The 23,998-nt window shown below is 39.5% G+C and overlaps 1 protein-coding gene across 2 annotated transcripts in view; it reads left to right on the top strand.

The window, feature by feature from the left end:
* RCAN3 (RCAN family member 3) overlaps positions 1–23,242 on the top strand; it is a 28,152-nt gene extending 4,910 nt beyond the window's left edge. Inside the window, exons 2-5 of one of the 2 annotated variants that reach the window (XM_072975101.1) lie at positions 2,401–2,642; positions 18,891–19,064; positions 20,298–20,469; positions 21,435–23,242. In XM_072975101.1, the coding sequence (XP_072831202.1) occupies positions 2,448–2,642; positions 18,891–19,064; positions 20,298–20,469; positions 21,435–21,625 (732 nt within the window). In that variant the 5' untranslated portion in view covers positions 2,401–2,447 and the 3' untranslated portion in view covers positions 21,626–23,242. Of the gene's footprint in view, positions 1–2,397; positions 2,643–18,890; positions 19,065–20,297; positions 20,470–21,434 lie in introns of both variants that reach the window. The other variant, XM_072975100.1, reaches the window with a different exon arrangement.
* Positions 23,243–23,998: the final 756 nt, after the last annotated feature.

Here is a 23,998-nt window from a genome sequence, read left to right as displayed (position 1 = left end):
ATCGATGGGTAAACACAATGCTATCTGCTTTCACTCAGCAGCCCTTATGAAGCACATACTGTAGCTGGAAACTGTGCCAGGGACCTGGGATTCAGAGGCACTCATGCTCTGGTAGCTAGGAGTGATTTGTAAACAAATAATCATAAGTATGTAACAGAGAAATGAACCAAGTGCTGTGAGAGCCAGGGACTCTACCTGACCACTCAGTCTTGAAGAAAAGATTACATTGAAATTTACAGTGAGATACCATTTTTCCCTCACTGGGCACCTTTCCAGATTAGAGATTTCCAGCACAATAATCTACTTAAAGGAATATGTTGAAAACAGTTGTAGTACCTGTGAGCTTCCCAGATAGATATATTCAATGGAAAGCTAAAAATACAATTCTAGAACTCAGGAGAGAGTTGGAATCTGGGTGCATTAATCATATAGATTAGTGATTTTCAGCATGCATGGGCAGGAAAGACCTGGGCGAATTCGGAATCTCTTGGGATCACATAGTTCTTTACACCACCATCCCCTTTAGTGTCCAAGACTGCTCTTGCTTCCCCCTCAGCTCTGGTGGCATCCTTCCCGGCGTAAGAATAATTGTATGAAATGAGAGACAGTATTGATAGACACGTATTGTGTATGTGAACCACAGGGAGGCAGGAAACCAAGCTGAGAAACACTGGTGGTGAAGTAGTTAAAGGCTTGGGTGTGGATCAAACCACCCAGGAAGAGGAAGATGAGGAAGAGGCTGGGGTTGAAACCTCAAAGAGACCAAGTTGTAAAGGGTGAGTGGAGAAAGAGGAGCCAGTGACAGAGACAGCGGGGGAGGATAGAGCCCGAGAGGGAGGGAGGCCTGGCACAGAGAGGTCCCAGGGTGAACGATGGGTGGTGGGACCTGAGCTGCAGGGGTGGGCTGAGGCGCGGAGGCGGGTGCCACCCGGGAGACGGTGCTGCTAAACCACGAGGCCAGTTTCCACCAGAAGGTGGTGGCCCAAGTCCAGCTGCACTGAACTCAGGAGTGACTGGAGTTGAGGACGCGAACACAGCAAATACAGGTGCCTTTTTCCAGGAAGCTAGCAGGACAGATGAGGCCGAGACAGGGAGGTAGATGAGAGGAAGATAGAATCCAAATGGAAGTTTTTCTTTTTTCAAGCTTGGGGGCGGGGTTGGGGCCGGGAATCTCAAATAGGTATGTTTGCTGAGGAAAAGGAACTTGTGGACAAATGCCAAGTACAGGAGCCAGTTACTGGAGCAGGGTCCTTTTGGAGTGGTTAGTGCTGTTGAGAAGCAATTCTTGCTTCGTGGGAGCTCCTTGAGGATAGAAGCTGTGTCTTGTTGGTCTCCCAACTCCCCATACCTGGCACACAATAGACATTCGGGAAATATTTATAAAAACAGGTAAAGATTTTACTTTTTATAATTAGTCTGTCCTGATCAATACAGTGAAATAACAGTGTGGGAGGGAGGATCACCGTTTTTATCCTGTAACTGGGACTCTGTACTGTACTCTGCATGAGCAATGTGTTTGTGGCTTTACGTTCTTTGAAATGAAAGAGAAAATCACGAATTAGGTAATACTGAGGTAGTAGCAGTCATGCTCACCTGGTTTTTCTGTGCCTGATGGTATTACTTAAGTTCCATTTCAGTGTCTTGAAATGTGTTTTGTTCAAGGCACTCTGTTAGGTGTGGAGTCCAGTTCATCAGAAGAGACAAAAGTGCATATAAATAGTCCTGTAGACAGACTCTGTTCCAGTATTGAACACCATCAGCTCCATGCCTTGGGGATAAAATGAGTGATTTTTTAAATGTTCAGAAAAAGGACGTCTTTTTCATTGTCTTCTGTCAGATTTTGCTTATTGTAAATATTTCTGATATTAGCAGGGACCAACTTTATGCAGAATTTTTGGTTCTGCATAACTTAGTTCTTTGAGAGTATATTCAAAAAGAACTCATTGGTTTGAAAAGATAAAGTCAGCTCATTGCAGACCGTATTTCAGGATGCAGATGGTGAGTCAATCAGTGTGGGTTTTATTCTGCTGTGCCAGTTTCAGTGTTGTAGACCTAAAACCCAAACAAATATGTGAAGGCAGTGCTGGTTCACATTTTCCTTCCTGCTGCTTATAAACTGGTGTACATATTGATAGTATCTCAGTTTGTGTTATACACCCCATTTCACTAGGAAACTTTTGGCCTTTTTTTCATGATATGTCTTTGCCAGTGAAATATATAATGTAAAATGTGCTAAGCAAATCAAATTAGAATATATAGAATTCATTTATAAGGACTGTTATGAGTTAAATTAAACGTTGATTTATTGTCCTGAATAAAATTGCTTCATTTGATGAATTGATTGGAACATTATTGGGCCTTCAAAGTCTTGTCTCTGTTGTTTTCTTTTTTTAACAGTAGATGCCTGTAGAACTTTAAAAACGGAAAAGACCTGCTTTTAGGAGATAATGCTGAGGGACACTATGAAATCTTGGAATGATAGCCAGTCAGATCTCTGTAGCAGTGACCAAGAAGAGGAAGAAGAGATGATTTTTGGGGAAAATGAAGATGATTTGGAAGAGATGATGGATTTAAGTGATCTGCCTACCTCACTATTTGCTTGCAGTGTCCATGAAGCAGTGTTTGAGGTGCAAGAGCAGAAGGTAGGCACGCATCCTAGCTTTCCCTGCCTTTGGTAGTGTGTTGAATGTGTGTGGATTTGGGGAAACAGCAGATGGCTTCCCATTTGTAAAGTGTGTTACTGGTCCCTGAGAAGTGAAGAAGTGTGCCTTACACTTTAGGCATTGCTGCATCATTTTTATTGTATTTTATGAGACTACCAGTCTGGAACAGATAGGAAATATTTAAAATCCAGTCCTTCCCACAAATATTTTGCGAGGCACTGGTTTATAGTGACCTCTGGATCAAGTCTTATTAATTCATCCATTTATTCACTCAGTCATTCATTTTTGGAGCCTGTGGTTAAAGAAAAGCTAAGTGATTTTTAGCCTGGCTTCCTATTACTTGGAAGTAAATTCACAAAACAAGGAATTATTTTAAGCCTTTTTCTGGGGCTAATCACATAGCTAGAACTATCTGTGATTTTATTTTAACAGAATTGTTAGTATTTCTTGTTTTATTTTCTACAGCCTGACTGGGGCAAAATGATTGAGTTTATTTTTTTAAAGATTACTCTTTAGTTCATTCATTATTTACCTGGAGAAAGAGAGTCCAGTGTGTTTCTTTTTTTAACTCCCATCGTGACCTCACAAAAGCCTATGGGTCTCAGTCCTACAAAAGTAAAATATTTCTGCCATCAGCATGAATTTTCCATGTTCTAAGACTTTTTTCAAAATCCTATCACCATCCCTTTGAATTTGCTACCGGTGCCCTCGAAGTATTTTCCATCCATGAGTCTCTTGGGGCAGAACTCAGTATAGTTTGACTCAGTACAGGTTTGAGTGCCTCTAGTTGTAAGGCACTGTAGCAGTTTCTTCAGGGGATAAAGCAGAAATTTAAACAGCTTCTGCCTCCGAGAGTATACAGTCCTGCAGTGGAGATGATACATAATTTGATGTATGATGTAAGATGGAATACTAGTGCCATTAGAAACGTTCGAAAGTACCAAGGTAGCAGAGGAGAGAGGATCACAGCCAGCTAGGAAAAAAGACCTCACGGGGAGATGGCATTGCGGAAGAGCTGTGTGAGTTGGGTAGGAGTTTAGCAGGGAAGGGAAAGGAACTCCCGCCAGAGGGAACAGTATGAGCAAAAGAGCTGAATCAGGGAGTAGCAGGCAGTTCTATGTGGCTGGCACAGAGGTAAGGTGTAGCCACTCAAGAGAAGTCAGGCTGGATAGAAGAGTACGGGGCATCCTGTGACCTCAAGGAGCTTGTTCTTCTGTGGCCAGTAGTCTCAGCGAAGGAGTGACAGTCAGAATTACGTATTAGGAAGATCAGCTGACAACTGAGGGCAGAGGGGTGGCAGGAGAGCTAGAAGGAGGGCCCGTTGGGGCTTTCGCAGGAAACCAGCCTAGAGTCACAGGAGACCTGGAAGGGGAGCACAGAGAGGGATGGTGGCTGCTAGTTTTGTACCTTTAGGGTTTGTTTTCATTTGCAAATGGCTATTTTCTTTCCCAGGTTCAGTCACAATGCAGAAATGTTGAAAGCTTTCTTCCTAGTTTTCTCATGTTTTATGAGCTCCATATTTTCACATAATTTAATTACATTAACTTTGTTGTTTGTTGTTGGGAGAAACCACATGTATATCCCTAGTTTATCTTAAAATTCCTAAGAAACCTCACAATCTTAGCTACTCCAACTTTTTCTTTTTTAACTATAGCCTTGGGGTTTTTTTTTTTTTAACTTGCCAAAGTGGGGAATTCTTGTCGGTTTTCATTTTTAAAACTATTTGAGTTTATATCTAACTGGGATTTATATTGGAAATCATTATCAGCAGAAATTCTGGTAGGAGCTCAGTGGACTTCACATCCCATACAGTTCTTAGTCATAGTAAATTACACCGTATGAAGGCCTTGGTAATATCTGAAGCTGCAGCGTATGAAATGTTTATGTAATAAGATTATATGTGGATCATTAATTGGGTATAAAGTGTAAGGAGAATCAAGTGTTTTCTGTACATTTTTCTTCTCACTATCCGTGTCTTATTTTGCTTTAATTTCTCCTGGAGTAACCTCTTAGTGCAGGTCATCTACATATATGCAAAAAACAAAGCAGCACATAAACTTTTCTGATGGATTATGGACAAAATAATCCTGACTGCAGTTAAATGCTTTATTTTCAGAAGAATTTCAGTTTTTTTCCTGACTTGATAAGGTTTTTGCCTCCATAACTTTCTGATCGCTGGCGTGAGCTTTTTCCCTCTCCTGAAAGGGAGATTGAATCACACAGGTGCCACTTTAACATAAAGGTGAATCTTCATTTTTGATTGCTGGATTTTGGCTCTACATTTCCATCAGTGTTTTCTGAAAATTGTGTGAGGTGGGGGAGAAAAATAAAGAATATGATAAACTGTAAGAAAAATAAACTGAAGAAAAGGCTTATCTTGTAGTTTCTGTTTCTGCAGCCGCGTGGCTGTTGGTTTTGTGCCTGTGCTCAGCTAATCAGAGGCTCCATCCAGAGCGCTGCAGGTGCACTGCCTGATTTTTCTATAACAGATTGGGATTTGTCCCAGTGTGATTTTTATTGGTCATTTTTAACCAAGTTTTCCCTTTCGTAAAATAAGGAAAAATTAAACAGGGCTTCTGATTTGAACAGGAGAGGTTTTCAAAATACAGTTTAGGTTTTTATGATGGGAGAAATTGGACTGTTCTCTTCTTTGTGCTTTAGGTCTGTGTGCCTAAAGAGACTCAGTCAATGATTGAAAGCAGTGTTCCAGACAGGACTGACTTTATAAAGAATGCATATGGCTTTGGGGTCATAGTCTCTTCACAAAGCACTACTACCCTTTGTATGTAAAGCTGTTTCTGCTGACTTACTCACCATGTGACATTTGATTTGTTTTTCTGATGACAATGTTTGAGGTATATCAAGACATCTCTACTTGCTCTCCTGGTCCTGCTCTTTGATCAGTGACACTTGGCATCTGATACAGTTCCCAGAGCAGTATAACATCTGTTAAATGTTTGTTGAATGAATGGATTCTATAAAGTAGTTATAGAGAATTAGTGATACAGAGCTGTGGTGAAGAAACAAACTTAAGAACTGAGTGAGGTTAAGTAGTACATAGGAGATTTAATCTGAAATTACGATTTTAGATGCACTGGCCCAGATTCTTCAGTGGTCTGTAAAATTATATGCATGATGTACATTTTTCTATCAAGCATTTGGTTTCTATGCCCTCCATTTAAAGAACAGAAAATGTTGCTTAAGAAAAGTAAATGACAGTTGGAGGTTAACTGAAATAAACTGATTATCTGGTTTTCAGACTTAAATCAATTGTCAGGTGTTCTGATACAGTCTTCAGTCCAGAAATAAATCCTTTAAGGAAAGTAATTTTTTTTAATTTGGGAAGTGAAAGGGGAATTCAAAGGAAGAAATTTGTTATAGTGAACTGCATTTTTAATAATGCCTGGAACATAGTAAGGTTTCAGTAAATATTTGTTTGATTGACTCTATAATGCCATTCTGGACAAGAATTAGTAAATATTTAGTTACCTTCAAGGCTAGATTAAATACTGGAGAATCATAGAAATTTAGAGCTAGAAAAATCCTAGTCAAGTCTCTTTTGTACAGTAGGCTCAGAGCAAGTGAGCTTGCTCTAGAACCCATTTTTCACTTCTACATTGAAAACTACAAAACATTGCTGAAAGAAACTACAGAAGGCACAAATAAATGGAAAGACATTCATATCCATGGACTGGAAGACTTAATGTTGTTAAGATACTAATACTGCTAAAAGTGATCTACAGATTCAGTGTAGTCCCTATCACAATCCTGTGATGTTTCCTGCAGAAATAGAAAAGCCATCCTAAAATTCATGGAATCTCAGGAGACCCCAAATAGCCAAAATAGTCTTGAAAAAGAACAAAGTTAGAGGACTCATACTTTGATTTCAAAACTTAATACAAAGCTATAGTAATCAAAGCAGTGTGGTACTTATATGTCTGTTGTATCACAATTTTAAAAAATTGTGATATTTGTTATAGTGAACTGCATTTTTAATAATGCCTGGAACATAGTAAGGTTTCAGTAAATATTTGTTTGATTGACTCTATAATTTCTTAATTTCTTGACTATGACACTAAAAGCACAGGCAACAATAGAAAAAAAATAGATAAATTGGACTTCACAAGTTAAAAACGTATGTCATTGGAATGTATCCATAGAAGTGCAAAGGCAACCTACAGAATGGGGCAAAATATTTTCAAATCATATATCTGGTAAGGAATTAATATCCAGAATATATAATGAAGCCCTAAAACTCAACAACAACAACAAATAGCGAAAACAGGTAGTAATGCAGGTCTTTTTTTAAAAGAAAGTGGCATAAAGTACAAAGTGGCATAAAGCAAACTTTCAAAAAGTGGGAGATGCCTGTATTGGCATTTCTTCTGTTTCAACCTAATACTTTGTGTTTTTATATGTATTATTTCAAAATTTCTCTATTTGCAGTTAACATGATTGTCTATTTTAAAGAGGAATCTACATAAAAACTGTTAGAACTAATAAGTGAGTTAGGAAGGCTGTAGGGTACGGTGTCAGTATACAGTGTCAGCTGTATGTCTATATACTAGCAGTAAACATTTGGAAATTGAAATTTAAAAACAGAACCATTTACAGTAGCACCATGAAATGCTTATGAGCCTTGCTATTCATTAAATATGTGATGAATAAAAAACTGGGAAGATTATCTGCAGGGTCAGGGTACCAATGCTCCCCAACGTTTATGTTGAACCCTCATAAATTAATTTTAATAGCCATGTCTTTCCTATTTCTTTTTTCCTAATCTGATTACATTTCAGTTCTTGTAAGTTTTATAGATCATATTATATTGGGATAGCACAACATAACATATTTGTGTGTGTGTAAATTTAAAAGTAGGTGAATAAATAAAATATACTGGCAATGCATATCGAAATACTTTTACCGGTTTGGGTGTACAAAGAACTTTTTTTCCTAAACCATTTGAAGAGTAAGTTGCCATGGAGTGGGTATAGCTCAGTGATAGAGTGTGTGCTTAGCATGCAGGAGGTCCTGAGTTCAATCCCTAGTACCTCCATAAAAAAATAAAATAAGATAAAATATTTAAAGAGAAATAAAAATATATTTTTTAAAAAGACTAAGTTGCCAGCAATGGTGGTCAACCCCCCTCCAGTATTTTAATATGTATTTTCTACAAACAGGGCATCTTCCAGGGGAAAAGGCAAAATTCAGGAAACTAACATTGACACATTACATCCTTCTAATCCTCAGGCCCCATTCAAGTTTGCCAGTGGTTCCAATAATGTCCTTTATAGCGAAAAAAAAAAAAAGAGAGAGAGGAAGAGAGAAAGTCCATCCCCTTATCACATGGTGCCTTCAGATGTCAGGTCTCTTTAGTCTCTTTCAGTCATAAACAGTTCACAGTCCTCCCCGCCTTTCAGAGTGCTCACACTCTTGAGGACTGCAGGCTGGTTATTTTGAAGCACGTCTCTGGGTTTGGGTTTGTCTGGTGTTTCCTCAGGATCAGGTTCAGGTTGTGCATCTCTGGCAGGAACATCACAGACGTGATGCCGTTCTCTTCTCACATCCATTTTTAATTTGTCCCATTACTGAGGAAACTCACCTTGAGCTCTTAAGGTGGTGTCCCCCAGGTTTCTCCACTGTCAAGGTGTTTTCTCCTTGTAATGAGTACGTGCTTTGTGGGAGGTACTTTGGAGCTCTAAATATCCTGTTTCCCCATCAAGTTTTAAACATTTACTCCTATCAGTAAGATACGTGGTTTCCTATGTTACTCAGTGGTTATAATCTGTTACAGTCATGATTCTGTGCTCACTTCTGTCCCAGGTTTGGCCATTGGTTGCCCCTTCAAGGTGGCCTCTGTATCTTTTTGATGGGTGCCCATCACACTTTGAGTACCTCTTTAAACTTTCTAGCACAGTAGAATATTCCAGAATTATCTTGTACTCTCCCTGCCCCAGCTCTGGAATCAGCCGTTCCTCCAGGGAGCCCCAATGCCTTTCAATGGGGAACAGTAATATTTAGGAACCGGGAGAGGAGTTTGCTGTCTGTGCCCAGTGCTCTTGGAGTCTCACGGTGCCCAGGCTTCTCGCATGGAGCCAGGAACTATGTAGATATGTACATATGTTTGCATACATACCTGTGTTTAGACTTACACTTCCAACTCCAGTCCAACACTAAAGAATTGTTTCTAGTTTTCTCCCTTGTCAAATTTGTAACTTCTCTCACAGTGAGAAAACTAGCTTCCATATGTACTTGTTCAATCCCTTCCTCTGTATCAACTTAAATTGAATCACGACGCACCCCCTTTCCCCTGTGGACACCCTCCTTACCCTCCTGTGTGCTCCAGCATCCTGTGTCCGGTCCCACCCTGCACTCAGATCCCCCCACCCCCGACAAGAGTCCTCTTCACCCCACCTGGGTTCTGATACCCACATGGGCACCATTCTTACCTGCTTCAGGACCCAGTGTCCTGTGCTGGGCTACCCTCCTACGGATGCATCCCTGGGGCTCTAGTACCCCAGGCTGGACCGCCTTCCTGCATAGATCCCCTCCTTAGCCTTCTCATACCATCAGCCTGCCCGTCTGCTGGGGTACTCCGCTCCTGCCCTGCTCTGGGCAGTCTTCCCGCACTGCCACCCTGCTTGCCCCACTGAGCTTCAGCACCCTGTGTTGGGCTGTCTCTGCGTGGGCACAGTGTCCTCATCCATGTCAGGCTCTTGCATCCCATGCCAGGCCAGCCTCCCTTCCTGGTGTCTGCCTCTTTTAACCCACCTGGGCTCCGACACCCTGCTCCAGGCCACTGCAGCTCCCCGCCGCCCATCAGTGAGGACACACCTGCCTTACTTGGCCTCACCTAGAGGCTTCTGGACTGAATGTTCAGGAAGAGGAAGGATGCCTTCTTCTTTTAAAGGAACAAATCATACACTTCCTTCCCAGACTTGTTTCAAGTTTACATGGCATTAACAAGATGGATCCCTAACTTGAAAAATCACCTTCATCCTCTAATCTCCATGAAGAAAACACCACGGAAAGAAATGAACATTCACCCTGGAATAAATCACACAATGAGCATTTGTTCCTTGTTTTAGCCTCAGCATCTAAGATAGCACCTGGCCTTACTGAATGAGTGAGTGAGTAGGTGAACAGTGAGAAAGAATTTACCCCAACACGTTCACATTAAGATCTAGATGGAGACCAAAGAAATGAAACAGAGCTCCAACTGCTAGTCTCTGAGCACATGGACAAGCTGAGAACGACACATCTTTTTGGTCTTTGTGTGTAACTGACCATAGTGAAGAAGGATCATGTCTTGCTCCTCTGTGTTTTCACACGGGTTGTGATAACTTCACATCAGCTGTTACCATTTGTTTTAAGTGGCTTTTCATTCTTGCATGAATACGTGCATAGTAAGCAACTTCAGGGCCATCACCAAACAGTTGATTTTAAGAAATGGAAAACAAGACAAAAAGATAAAATTAATAGGCAAGAATAAAAGCCACTGACATGAAAACAGTGTATTTTTTAAGTATGTACAATTCCACTATGGCTACAATTTTAAAAAAAAATGCCTGCTATCCTCTCCCTCAATTCAAGTCCAAGGTTGTAGCAGAGTAACATAATACTGTGTCATAACAGAGCAGTGTCTGTCCTCCGCTTCAAAGGCTCAGGGTCAAAGATCAAGTTCTGAAGAATCCTGGGAAGGTGGACACTGATTCTGTGAATTAGTGGTGCCAGTATCACCCACTGCTCCTGCATCTCCTGGGAGAGCATGTCTCCTAGGTGACTTCTCCGTGGGCTTGATGCATCTGAATTAAACTAAAGGACTGTTGGGAAAGGCAGGTTCTGATTTTCCACTGGCGACCTCCGTAGTCCCTGCTGTCTGCTTCACGCTGTATCATCACGGCACATTTACCTCCTTCCTGGGGAGTCCACATCATGCAGCAGAGCAGCTGCTTTTGTGACCACAGAATGGCAACTGGACTGTTGCAAAAGCTCTACCTATTTCTGTTAACAGTAGTAATACTCCCAACATCTAGTCTTAAGAGCTTTAAGTGTTCCTTCTTTCTATCAGCAATAATCCAATGAGATGAGTTCTATCATTATCCTCATTTGATGGATAAGGAAACTATAGGCACAGTGGTAGTGAGTAACTTGTCCAAGGTCACACAGCTGAATAATAGACTGCCAGGAGTCAAACCCAGGCAGTCGAGCTCCAGAGTTCTGCACTTGATAAGTGGCTGGTAAAAACCATAAGACCTGGCTGAAGTTATCCATCCAGGTTGTGGATTCCTCCTCAGGTCTTCCTTTTGTGGTCCACATTTGAAGAAGTGAGCCGTCTGTTACTGGAGGCAGAAAGGCACATTTTATCCATCCTAAGGCCAATAAGCAGAGAGCTTCTGGTCCTCGGGAATGGATAGCGTGTACTTATGTCCCCCTCTCAGATACAGAGGTGTGTTTGGTACTTGGTCATCAAAGCCAGTGCCCAGTCACCGAAGTCCCAGGAGAGATACCACCATGTTGATGATGTTGAGTCTGGGCCGTCGGAGCATCTGCAGGCTGACGCATGCTGTTCTCCCCACTCCAACAGAAGCCTGAGGCTAGATGTGAAGTTCAACCTGAACCTGGACTTCCCTGCTCTTTCCTACTTCATGGGCAGGGAGAACAAGAAAGAGGAAGTGAAGATTCAGGTGGATGTCCTGGAGAGGGGAGTCCTCAAGCAGCTGGCGTAGATATCCGACCCACCTTGACAACTGAAGCCTGAGTACTTGGAATAACAGTCTGGCAGCTGAACCTGTTTTCCTTGTTCCTGGGGAAATTTACATGGTTTTTTAGGGAAAGAATTGACTTGTGGTTTTCCTTACCAGTGATGTTTTAGATCAAAACTGTATGTTTGCACCCAGGTGCTTGGATGGGTTTGAAGTGTTTCATGGGCTGTTTTGAGCCTTTGATGAGATAATTGCCCTGTAATCTGACTGCCTTTTCAAGATGCCCATCAACAAGAAAGTAGCTCAGTGGGGTGGCGAGAGGACACTCTGGGCAGGAGACGGAATTCTCTGCTTCACCATTTGTCCTGTCTCCCTGCTTCTGTTCCATCTGCTCTTTCCTCCAGGGGGCCTTGTAATCTGCTACTCTGTTTTCTCTGCTTTTTTAGTAAACAGCTAAACAACCTTAAGGCTAAAAAGAAAAAAGACACAAGCCATTGCTGCTGCAGAGGGATGGCCAACAGCTGGGACCTCGTTAGAAGTTCTCATAGTTATGGTTTTGAAGATTGTGCCTCTTTAGTAGATGTCACCCAGAAAAGTCACCTGAAAAGTGCTTTGTTCATTGATGGGCTGTGGGGCTTGAGTATCATTGATTGAGTGCAGTAAGTACCTTTGTCACTTGAAAATAGTGTATATGAGTGTGGCGGGGAGGTGTGTGTAAAGACTTCCCGTAGAGACCCTGAGTCCTGCCTAATCAGCTTAACTGTTAATGTGATTGGTGGGAGCTGTGGTTATGGTGCTCATTCCCCTCCTGAAGGGCCAGGCTGTGTTTTCTAGGGCTTTTGAGGCGAGCCATTAGCCACTAAACTGCTTGAAAAATGATGTCTGCATTGTGTGCACAGCTTCTGTGTGAACACAGTCACAGTCTTTTCCAGCGTAGCCATGGGGGAAAAGGGAGAACCAACGGCCTTGCCTCTGGTATCGGTGAACCTGTAGCCGCTGGACTCTGGAGAGATGGCATGTTCTATCTCAGATTTAAGAAACATAGAAGGTGAAGATCTCTTGCCTTAGGGCTCCAAAGATAATTTGACTGCTGAACAGACGGAAACATCACTTCTCTCATCAGTGAAATTGTTCCTCCTCCAGCTTAATGTACAGAAATGATGGGTGCCTCAGGACTCTGGGGTCCAAGGCAAAGGATGCAGCAAAATCACTTTCGTAGTTTGTTCCTGGGTGAAATTGGTAAACCTCGCCTTCTCTGCTTTGGGCTGCGGATCAGAGAGTGGAGCAGCCATAGTTCTGGAAAGGTCAGGAAATATGCACTTGGTTGCCATCCTCATCCTGGAACCCTACCTTCCCATCAGACCTCCACTTTTATCCCTCAGTGATTTTCGTATGCCTGTTGCCCAGCTACAAATTACTCTTCTCGAGTTCTCAAGGCAGTTGTGAACTGTTGTCCTTTCGTACTCTAGGTGCCAGGCATTCGTAGTCATTTTTACTGCTAACTTATTTGCATAGGTGAGTTCAGCTTGCGAAGGCAGCTCTGGTCTACATCGTGCGGAACACTTACATAACAGGAAAAGCCTTGGCTTTTAGGCCAAATTAGTTATGTTATTCCTGTAGATATTATACTGCCAGAGGGGACTACCAGGTGACCACCGGAAAAGTAGAGTGCTCAGTAATGACTTTGGTTTTATGAGGTCCACATGTGCAGCTGTCACCCTTTTAACATGGTGATGTCACTTTTATATCATCAGAGAATTCAGAAACTTACTAACGTGAATTATTTCTAGAACAATTTAAGGAGAAAAAATGATGATTTGGTTTCCGAATGAGTTAATATTTGTCACAAGTCATTTGTCACAAGTCATTTTCAGCCCATGTTCGTGGGTTAAGTCCTTTCCTCCTGTGTGCAGTCTTCTAAATCCCTTTTGTGCTAATGCAAGGTTGGCAGGAGCAGCCTCAGGAATCCACGTGTTGGTATCTGTGGATGTATGAAAGGCAGAGCTGCTAGCTAAGGCTTCTAGCTTTTTCTTCAAATAGGAAACAGCTGTGATTTTGCCCCCACATTAATTTTTCATGTTTCCTACCTACCTCATGGCTCGAAGTCACATATTTCATAAACCATGTTTATGCCACATCAAGGGGAGACTGCATGGGAAAGAGCTAACAAAACTTAGAAAAAGTCTCATCAACTCTTGCATGGCTTCATTTCTTAAATAATTCTTAATCATTTCACAGATGTTGGGATTTAGAGAGAGAGACCCATATAACTCAAGGCGATCATCTGCGTGTTATATTCATTAACACTGTATTCTAGAGTGATTTAAAAAATGTTTTGAAACAAAATAGGAAGAAGGATGTGATTATCAAGTAGCTATGTAGTTTGCAAGATAGCTTGTGTTACTGTTACTATGAAAAATTCATTGTTGTGAGGAATTAGGAATAAATACACGGTCCTTTTACCTTGGACAGGAAACTGTTTAATGTACAGAATTACAAAATACTAATATTTCATAAACCATACTTAACTAGTTTTTCCTTAGTTTCCATTTCCCTTGTATTCAGTGTTGATGTTTTTAACTAGCTCATGTGGGAATTTTAATATTTACTTAGTATACAAAATGTGTTTAAAGTAAGCATCTACTAAGAATTAAATGAAATGTGATTTGACAGAATCTCAATTCTGACTTTTTAAAAAGTGACAAAGCTAGCCATCTTTGAAATAGATGCTGAGAAAACTATGAAATGCTCCCAGGAGTATTAATAATTATTAGTATTTAATATACTTACATGTTCATATTTCTATTTAAAAATCTTTATATATGATATTTTATTTGTCCATATTTCTTTAATATGTGGAAATAATATAGAAAATAATAGGACTGAGCTTAAAGTTCACCTCTCTTTTTAACATTTGAAATCCAGCACTTAGGATGTGGTTTGGTATGCCATTGATTGTTTAATATATTTTTAAATGAATGAACAAAAATACTAATATAATTTTTAGGATTAATTACACCTCCTGAATAGTAAGAGATATTTGAACACTAGAAGAATAAATATTAATGCACATGTCATTTTATATTTTATCAAATTGGAGAAATATTGCAAAGTGGTAGGTAAATGTCAAGAGAAGATAATAAATGAGGGAATGTATGATTTTCACTTCACTTTCAACAGGTAATTGAAAGATCTTCACATAGACCAAAAAGCTGATGTATAGGTTCCTTTGACTGCATCGCCATTGGCAAGCCTAGGGAGTATTTTTAAGGGTATTGAGAATTTTCTTAGGTATGTTTTGTTAGACTTCACTTATGAAACTACTGCATAAAGTGACTGGTAAAGAATATTTAATGTTGCTATTCTCTTGATAATTGAAGTTTTTTCACTATCCCAATTAATTGGCAAATGAGAAAAGAACCTTTTTTTTTCTCAGCCACTTAGAATCACTCAAATATTGTTCTGCCTCTTTCCTGCTCTATTCCGTCTCAAATTCTTAGGGAATGTGTATATCTAATTTTGCTTTTTGCCAAAAAAGTGCTATTTTTGTGGAATCACACACTTTCAAATAAACCTTGAGAAAAAGATGTTACTGTTTTGTCTTCATAAGAGAGAAACTGTGGCTGTAAGATACTATGCTTCTTGGAAGAAGGTGCTAAATACATATTAGCGTCTTTCGTAGAAATTCCACTCAGAAAAAGAAAAAAAATCAGTGAAAAGATGGCAAAAAATGAGATAAAATGAACATAGTGAACCGGAGATAGTAGATAAATTAAGATGTTAAATGTCCAAAAATATCAGTAATAATAACTGAACCAATTCCTCCACTTAAAAGACAATGATTGTCAGACTGGATTTATTTACATGTACATCCTTTAAGGAGGTGTGTTTAAAATATAAGGATGCATAAAAGCTGAAGTAAATGATGAGAATTGAGTTCTGTGTAATAGGTAGTTGACCCTTGAACAAGACAGGTTTGAACTACACGGGTCCACTTAGGCATGGATCTTCTCCAGGACACACTTACTAAGGTGCTACCCGATCCCCGTAGTTGGTTGACTCTGTGCATGTGGAACCGTGGATAGGAAGGGCCCCTGTAAGGTTATGTGTGGATTTTCGACTGGTAAGGGCTGGTGTCCCGTCTCCCGTGTTGTTTAACTGTATAGCCAAAAGAAAGCCAGACCAGCTGTACTAATATCAGACAAAACAGACTTTAAGGCAAAAGACATCCCCAGAGAGATAAAGAGGGCTACTTGCTACCTAATGATTAAAAATTCAATTCACAAGGAAGAGAAGATAGTTCTAAACTTGTATGCACACAATAGCATGACATAACCTTAAAACTGATGAAGCAAAAATGAGCAAATAGAAGGAAAAGTAAATCCACCTAATAGTGGGAAATTTTTACAGACCTCTCTTGGTAATCAGTAGTTCAAACAGACTTCCTACCAAAAAAATCAGTATATAGGATTTCTAAATAACACGAGTTAATATACTGGACATCTTTACAATACTGTACCCAACAGCTCCAGAAATACATTTCTAGCACACATAGAAGATTTCTGAAAATTGGTGACATATTAAATCAAAAGCGGGTCTCAAAAATATTGAAGGAATATTATCACAATGGATGACCTCCTCTGATCATACTGAAAATAAATTAGATGTTAAAAAGATAACAAAAACTCCCATCTATTTGGAATTTAGGAAACATCTAAACAATTCATGAGACAAGGAAGAAATCATAATGGAATTTAGACTAAAGTATCTAGAATCGAATGGCAATGAAAATAATGTCTATTAAAACTTGTGGAGATGGCTAAAATAATACTTAGAAATCTATATTCTTTATATGCTTATAATAAAAAGGCGAAAAGTTGAAAAATGAATAGACTAAGCATCCATCTTAAGGTGAAAGAAAAAGAAAAACTCAAAAGAAGGAAGAGCAGAAATTAATGAAATAGGGAGTAAATACAGAGAGCGAGCCAACAGTGTCAGAAAGGTGATGTCCCGAGGGTAAAAGTTTCTCTCTCTCCACTTATTTGGATCTTTAATTCCTTTCAACTATGTTTTATAGTTTTCAGCACACGGGGGAAAGGACAGTCATTTCAACAATGGGTGCTGGGACAAAGGGATAGCCATATGGGGGGGGAGATGAACTTCGACACTTGTCTCACATACAAAAGTTAACTTGAAGTAGATCATAGACCTCAGTTTAATAACTACGCTATAAAACATCTACAAGAAACATAGGAGAAAATCTTAGTGATCTTGGTGATGGCAGAGATTTCCTAGATATGATACAGAAAGAACAAAGTGTTTTTTTAAGTCAACAAATTGGATTTCATCATATATTTTTAAACTTGCTTTTTAAAAGACACTTCCAAAATGAAAAAGCAAAGGCAATATTTGAAAGACACAGATTTAGCAAAGGACATATCTAGAATACGTAAAAGAACTCTTACAACTTAAGAAGAAGATAACCCAAGTTAAAAGTGGGAAAAGACTTGAATAGACACTTGACCCAAGAAGTTATAGACATAGCAAATAAACTTATGAAAAGATGCTCAGTATCAGTAGTCGTTAGGGAAATGTAAATTAAAACTTCAGTGAGATAATACTGTACACCCACTAGAATGGCTGAAGTTAAAAAAGACTGGCCATACCAAGTGTTAGTGAGAGGGCAGAGGGGCAGAGCGCTGGAACTCTCGTACACTGTTGGCATAAATGTAAAATGGTACAACCACTTTGAAAAACAGCTTAGTAGTTGCTGAAAAGTTGATCATATACCTGTCATACAATTCAGCCGTTCCACTCTTAGGTATTTCCCCCAAATCATATATCCACCCAAAACCTGTACTTGAATGTTCCTGGCAGCCTTATTTGTAATGGTTCAAAACTAGAAACAACCCAGATGTCCGTCAACAGGCAAATGGGCAAACATCCTTACAGTAGAATTCTACTGGACCAAGAAAGAAAACAGTTATATATGGACCTCAAAGTGATTGTGCTCAGTGAAAGAGCCTGGACCCCTCCCCAACCCCCACCAAAAGCAAATTTATATAAAATGCTTAAAAAAATACGGTCTAATCTAGAGTGATAGAAAAAAAGATAGCGGTTACTGACAAGGGTGTGGGGCACCTCGTACACATCTGTTCTATGTTGAATAAAGACTTGGTGTTTTAAAAAAAAACAAAAACAACAAAAAAAGGAAAGACTTGAACATGAAAAAACCCCATAAAACTTTGAGAAGGCAGTCTGGGAGAACATCGTGATCTCAGAGTGGAGAAGGATTTAAGACAGAAAACAAGAGGAAAAAGTGGATACATTTAGTAATGTTCAAATTTATAACTTAAATTCCTCCAAAAAAAAAAAAACCCACCACTATGAAAAGAACTGGGGAGAAAAATACTTATGGCACAATAATTGACAAAGAATTACTATCTCTGTAGAACTCCCATGACTTAAAAAAGGTAACCCAGTAGATAAATGGGCAAAAGATATGAGCAGAAGTATCATATCAAGAGGAGTCCCAAATGGCCAATAAACATGAAAAGAGGTTTAACCTCCTAATTGAGACAAATGTGAATTATAGTCAATATTAGAGCCCACTTCACATTCCCTACTTCATACTGATAAAAATTTAAAGGTCTCTATCAAATGTTGACATGGATATGAAGCAACCAGAACACATATTCACTCTTAGAAAGTAAATTGGTACAAACATTTGGGAATCTGTTTGTCATCATCTACTAATGTTAAAGATGTGCCAGTGCTGAGTCCCAGGAATTCCACTTGTAGTATGTACACCAGAGAAACTCATGCATGTGGGTACCAAGAATGTTCACAGCAGCACTGTAGTAGCAAAAACCTGGAGGCAGTCCAGATTCCAGCAGCAGTAGAGGAATTGTGGTATGGCTCTCCAAGGGAATGCTATACAGTCATGCAAAAGATGGCTCAGTTATAGCAGCAAGGAAGACTCTTAAGGACAAAATGTAAGGGAAAATATTAGGAACAAAATCTTAGGAACGAAATGCAAGTTATAGAAGAATACATACAACATGGTTAAATCTTTAAGTACACATATAAATGTTGTAAAACTATAAAGAAAAGCAGGGGAAAGATAATTCCAGAAAATGGTTACTTTGAAGCGGGGAAGAAGTAGGATGGAGATAAAAACTCTGGCTCACTGAGGACTTCAAAACCATAGTCTTGTTCTTGTTGTATAATTGGGCGTGTTTGTATCGTGTTTATATTTTATATTTATTGATTTTACAACTGGAATCTATACAACAGTTACTAAAGTTAAAATAAGTGTAAATTGTAGAATTTAGCATATGACTAATAGTGTACCTGCTCTTGTATACCTGCAAGAAAAGAATGATTTTTGGGGGGGAGGTGGGAAGCAAATCATAATGAGTTCTACCCCATCACTTAGGTTTGATGATTTAAATTTCCTCTTGGTAAAAGTTTTTCTCCACCCTCCCACCCCATTTTCTCTGCCCTGCTGCCCCTCAATTTATAGGAGAGATTTGAAGCACTTTTCACCATCTATGATGACCAAGTTACATTTCAGTTGTTTAAAAGCTTCAGAAGAGTCAGAATAAATTTCAGCAAACCTGAGGCAGCAGCACGGGCTCGAATAGAACTCCACGAAACAGACTTCAACGGGAGGAAGCTGAAGCTGTATTTTGCACAGGTACTTACTTCATTGCAAAGGACGGTGTTCTCCAGACTTGTTTTTCTCCATCCAGAAATACTGTCAGTTCACCATTTTCTCTGTTATTATATCAGAGGTTTTTGAAATGAGCAATCCAAATCAGCAGGTCATGTAACAATATTTTTTTTCTTTATTTTACAGATACATACTTTTATTTATTTATTTATTTATTTATTTGTTTGTTTGTTTGTTTGTTTGTTTATTTATTAAGCATATTTACTCTCTTAACTTGTTTTGCTTAGACTAACAGTTGAAGAAATTCTCTTTTCTGGCAGCTTTTCTCAACTGGGGTTGAGAGGGTTAAGCCCTAACACTTTAGGGTCAGTGAGTTAACTTTTCTGCACATCTATGTGCAGAATGACATTTGTGACATGACATCCTTGGGAGAAGTGAAAAAGCAGTCTCTGCAGTCGTTTCCACGCTCTGTGACTCACATGAGGCACCCACTGAAAATGGCTCCCAGCCCAAGGGGTGAGCAGAGATTCGGCACAGCCTGTGGTGCATCTTAGACTTTGGAATTGCAGAGCATCCTGCAGGTTACCAAGAATTGGCCATACTTAACTGTTCTAATCCTACACTGATAGGACTCTGAGAAACCAATTTCTTCTTGGAAGAATTAGTGAAATAAATAGACCATGTGTTAAGTGCACTGTTTTATTTTCAACAAAGCGCTTTTTCCCTTGGTCTTAGCTTGGTCTTAGCTTTCAAAGTGGAAAAAAAAAAACAATTTTAAGGGGTTTGTTGTCTCACTCCAAATGAAAACCTATCTTTGGACATTTCTTGATGGAGATGATGGAGACGGTATAACCTAATCTCTTCCAAAATTGGGATTCAGTGCTTATTACCACTCTTGGTCATTCATCTAGTCATCAGGTTATTTTTCTATTCAGCTAATATTTATTTAGCACCTAATGCTCTGTGCTGGCCACTGAGTGTTCAAAGATGAATCAGACAGAACCAGACCCAATCACTGGGAGATACAGACTTTTTTTAAATTGAAATATAGTTGGTTTACAGTGTTGTGTGAGTTTCTGGTATATAGCATAGTGATGCAGGTATACATTTATATCTGTTCTTTTTCAGGGGAGATGTAGACTATTAAAGAGAAATTTTTAAATTTTTAGTTTTCTCCAAAGAGATGTTATAGTTAATGTAAAGATAAAAATGAAAAAATAGCCCAGTCATAAATTTGAAGTGCCTCCTTCCCTGCAGGTACAGATGTCCAGCGAAACACGGGACAAGTCATATCTACTGCCACCCCAGCCTGTCAAACAGTTCCTCATCTCCCCCCCAGCATCTCCTCCCGTGGGATGGAAGCAGGGGGAAGACGCGATGCCTGTTATAAATTACGATTTACTCTGTGCTGTTTCCAAATTGGGACCAGGTAACAAACTTCTGTCCTTCCTGTTTTTTCTTCCAAGAAACTTTTGTAGTAAAGACCTCATTCAGCAGTTTGTGTTCTAGCCAACAGGTGATAACATGAGCGGCTTGGAGGACAAAGTCAGGCAAACCTGAGTTCAAATTCTAGCATTTGCTAACTTTGTGATCTTGAGCAAGTTACTTAGCTTCAATTTTCTGAGCCTCTGTTTTCTCATCTGAAATAGGGACCATAATAGCTACTTTTCCACATGGTTATAAGGATGAAATGATATATGTAATAATCAGAGTGCAGTTTTTACTGCTACAAATTCTAATACATAACAGATCATTAGTGAATATTAGTTGCCGTCAAAATAGTAGACAGACAACTTGTACGTTGAATAGTATTGCAAGGAATTGGTAGTGATACCACGTCATCCCTTCCAGATTCTTCTCTTGTATTTATTTTTTATTTCTTCTGTTCCTTCTTTTTAATTTCTCTAACTCCCTCATCCCTTTAAACTAATACAAGAAATCAGTGCATTGTTCGTTCACACTAGTTGTCCACCTAAAATAATGTTATGTTTTTTATAGGCGGTATGAAAGGCATTTTGAAGGGAAGTGGCCAGTGGTTTTTTAGATATCAGAGCTGTATCTTGGATCTCTGAGGTCCTTGGAACTTTACAGGTGTCTCCCACGGGAAAACTGGAACCCATTATGAAGTTAAGCAGATACACTTGTGCTGTTCATAGAACAGCAATTAGCATTTATACTTTAACTTCCAAGACCTCAACACTCTTCACTAGATAATTTCTTGAAATGCCAAAACTTTATAGGAACCTTAAAGCGTCAAATCTCTAATGCCAAAACAAGATAAAGTACCCTGACATAGGATTTAAGGATTGAAAAACCAATGATCAGCTATTAAAATGTGTGTAGAACCAGAAGTTTCAAGGGACAAAACTCTTCCTTCTCTGTTTATCTCCACAGGAGAGAAATACGAACTTCACGCAGGCACTGAGTCCACACCGAGCGTGGTGGTTCATGTATGTGAAAGTGAAACTGAAGAGGAAGAAGAAACAAAAAACCCCAAACAGAAAATCACGCAGACACGGCGCCCCGAACCTCCAGCCACCACGCTGAGCGAGCCCCAGACCTTCGACTGTGACTGTGCACTGTGAGGCCCTGATTGTGGGGCGAGGAGCTGCCAGTGCCAGCATGGGGTGGGCTTGGATGGGGGACCCCTGCCGACCGCCCACCATCTCGGCAAGGCCAGGAAGGAGCAGGGTGTCCACACTGTGGACGGGGTAGTACAGAGAAGCAGCCGATTTTGCCTGTTCAAAATTTTAACTGACTGTTCTGAACAGCACTTTAAATTAAGGGATTAGCCCCCAACACTGACAACATGTTGACCATTTTTAAACAGTAGCAAATTAGGGAAATGGCTACCCCCAGTTCGTTTCCCTGACTCGGTATAGCATCGTACCCAAAACGAAAACCATATTCCTAGAGTGCAGTACCATTTTCATTTGAGTAATCTAGTGTGGGTGTTTTTGTTATAGTATATTGGCTTCCACTTAATCTACTGGCCACAGGTTAATTGCTGTTCAATACACATGGAGGGTTTTGCACGAAGTGCAAAAGTGTAGAAGTGAAGTGTAGAATACTTTACAGAAGATCATTTTTCTTAAGTGGTTTTTTTTCTTTAGCTTCGGGAAAGAAATGTCAGATTCACTTTACTGTCAGAACCAAGTGGCCCCAACGTGTGCGCACTCCTCTCGTCCCTGTACTGTCACTGGCAGAGGAAAGGGATGCGCCGTCCCTCCTCGAGCTGCAGCTTTGGAAGCTTGACTGACTGTGACCTCTGGCGGCCACCGCGCCCTGCCATTTGTGACCATGTCCTGGCCGGTAGCGTTCGACTGTCTCCAACCACGAGTTGAGGTTTTTTCTGTTATACCTGTTTGTGTGTTGTCATTCACAGACTATACATTAGACAAGGTAATAGTAAGATTTTCTGAAGACCACTTTTAAATTGTCCACTTAAATCTTTTTCAGTTGGCTTTGAAAGAAAAGCCACACACCTTTTTTTTCTGTGAATTAGGGAGAGATGGGGCAGAAGATGATGGTTTCATTAGTCAGACTTTTCTTTTTGGTGTAACTTTTTTACCCTGGCCTCCCGTTGTCATTCTCCCATTGTCATTTTCCGTTAAAACAGAATTGTTTCCTGCTTGTGTTTCAGTGTATCCTTGAACCTGCTGAAGTAGAAGCAGGCATCTTATTAACTCTTTGTGATCCATTCAGACTTCGAAGTCCCTTTTGTAGAAAAGTGTTGTAACTAAGAATGCTTTGCTTTGGGTTAGGTGGCTCTGTTGATTCTCTGCACACTCTGAGGTTTTCTTTGTGTGGCAAGAGTCTGGAGCTCCCTGGGGTATTCGTGAAGGGACATGTGAGTTTGGACTAACACACCAATGTGGCTGCCACTACAAAGGAAGGAAAATGCAGAAATTCAGGCCATGTGCTGTCTGTATGTTTCTGGTAACATGTTTCTGTGATTTAGATGTTCTTATTGTGGTAGAATTTATTTCTGATGTCTTAAACTTTATTGCAAAAAAAAAATCTATATTTTCCTTCCCCTCAAGTACTCTGAGATGATCAACTCTTCTATTTGTAGATACCCACCACTGCTAAGCCTCAATGTAAATTCAGTTGAAATTTGTGATTCCAAAAGCAGTTTATTAAATTCATCATTTGACAGTTTAACTGGCAGTCACTTATTAAATTTACTTTGCAGTTCTAAATTCAGCCTTTTGCCAATTTTTAATCTTATCTGGGTATACTACCTTATCACTGCAGAATGGACCCTGTAAGTCAGGAAATGTGTGTATTTTCAACATTTGGAAGGGTTTGAATCACCTTTTAGGTCATATTTTACCTTTGAAGTAATTTATTCACTATCATTTTCTAAGTGATCAAAAGTCATGATGTTTTATTATTTGGCTTGGCTTTCATGCTCTACCTTCAAGTTAAAGAATACTCTATCCCTAACTAAAACTTTCCTCTAAAGTCAAGTAATGCCAATTACCTGAATTTTTCTTTTTTTTTTTTTGAGTGTTGAGTAAATTGAAGAAAGACTTAAACCAAAATTAAATATATATTAAATAATATATATTTTATGTAATATGTAATTATTTAATATATATTAAACTTTTCTGAGTGGAGAACATTAATATTTTCATTTTTTCTAGTATAGTACTTCCATAAGGTAAACTCTGTGAAAAACAACTAAATGCCCATTAACTTTTTAACATTGTGAAATCAACCACATGTTATGGTCTCTTGTCCTTTTTTGGTTATTTTGTGTCCAGTTCACATATCCATCTTGTGAGAGGTGAGTCTCATCCATCTTTTTTTTCAAGTTCCTTTTAATAATTTTATCTGCATTTTTTTCTTCTTTGAAATCAAGTCATTGCTTAGATTTAACTGATACTACAGTAGCCATGTTTTCTATAGAAATCATAACATCCTCTCAGGAATCAATTTATTGAGACAGTTAT

Source organism: Vicugna pacos, chromosome 13, assembly GCF_048564905.1.
Source record: "Vicugna pacos chromosome 13, VicPac4, whole genome shotgun sequence".
Taxonomy (NCBI): Eukaryota; Metazoa; Chordata; class Mammalia; order Artiodactyla; family Camelidae; genus Vicugna; species Vicugna pacos.
This window is presented reverse-complemented; position numbering and strand designations above follow the sequence as displayed.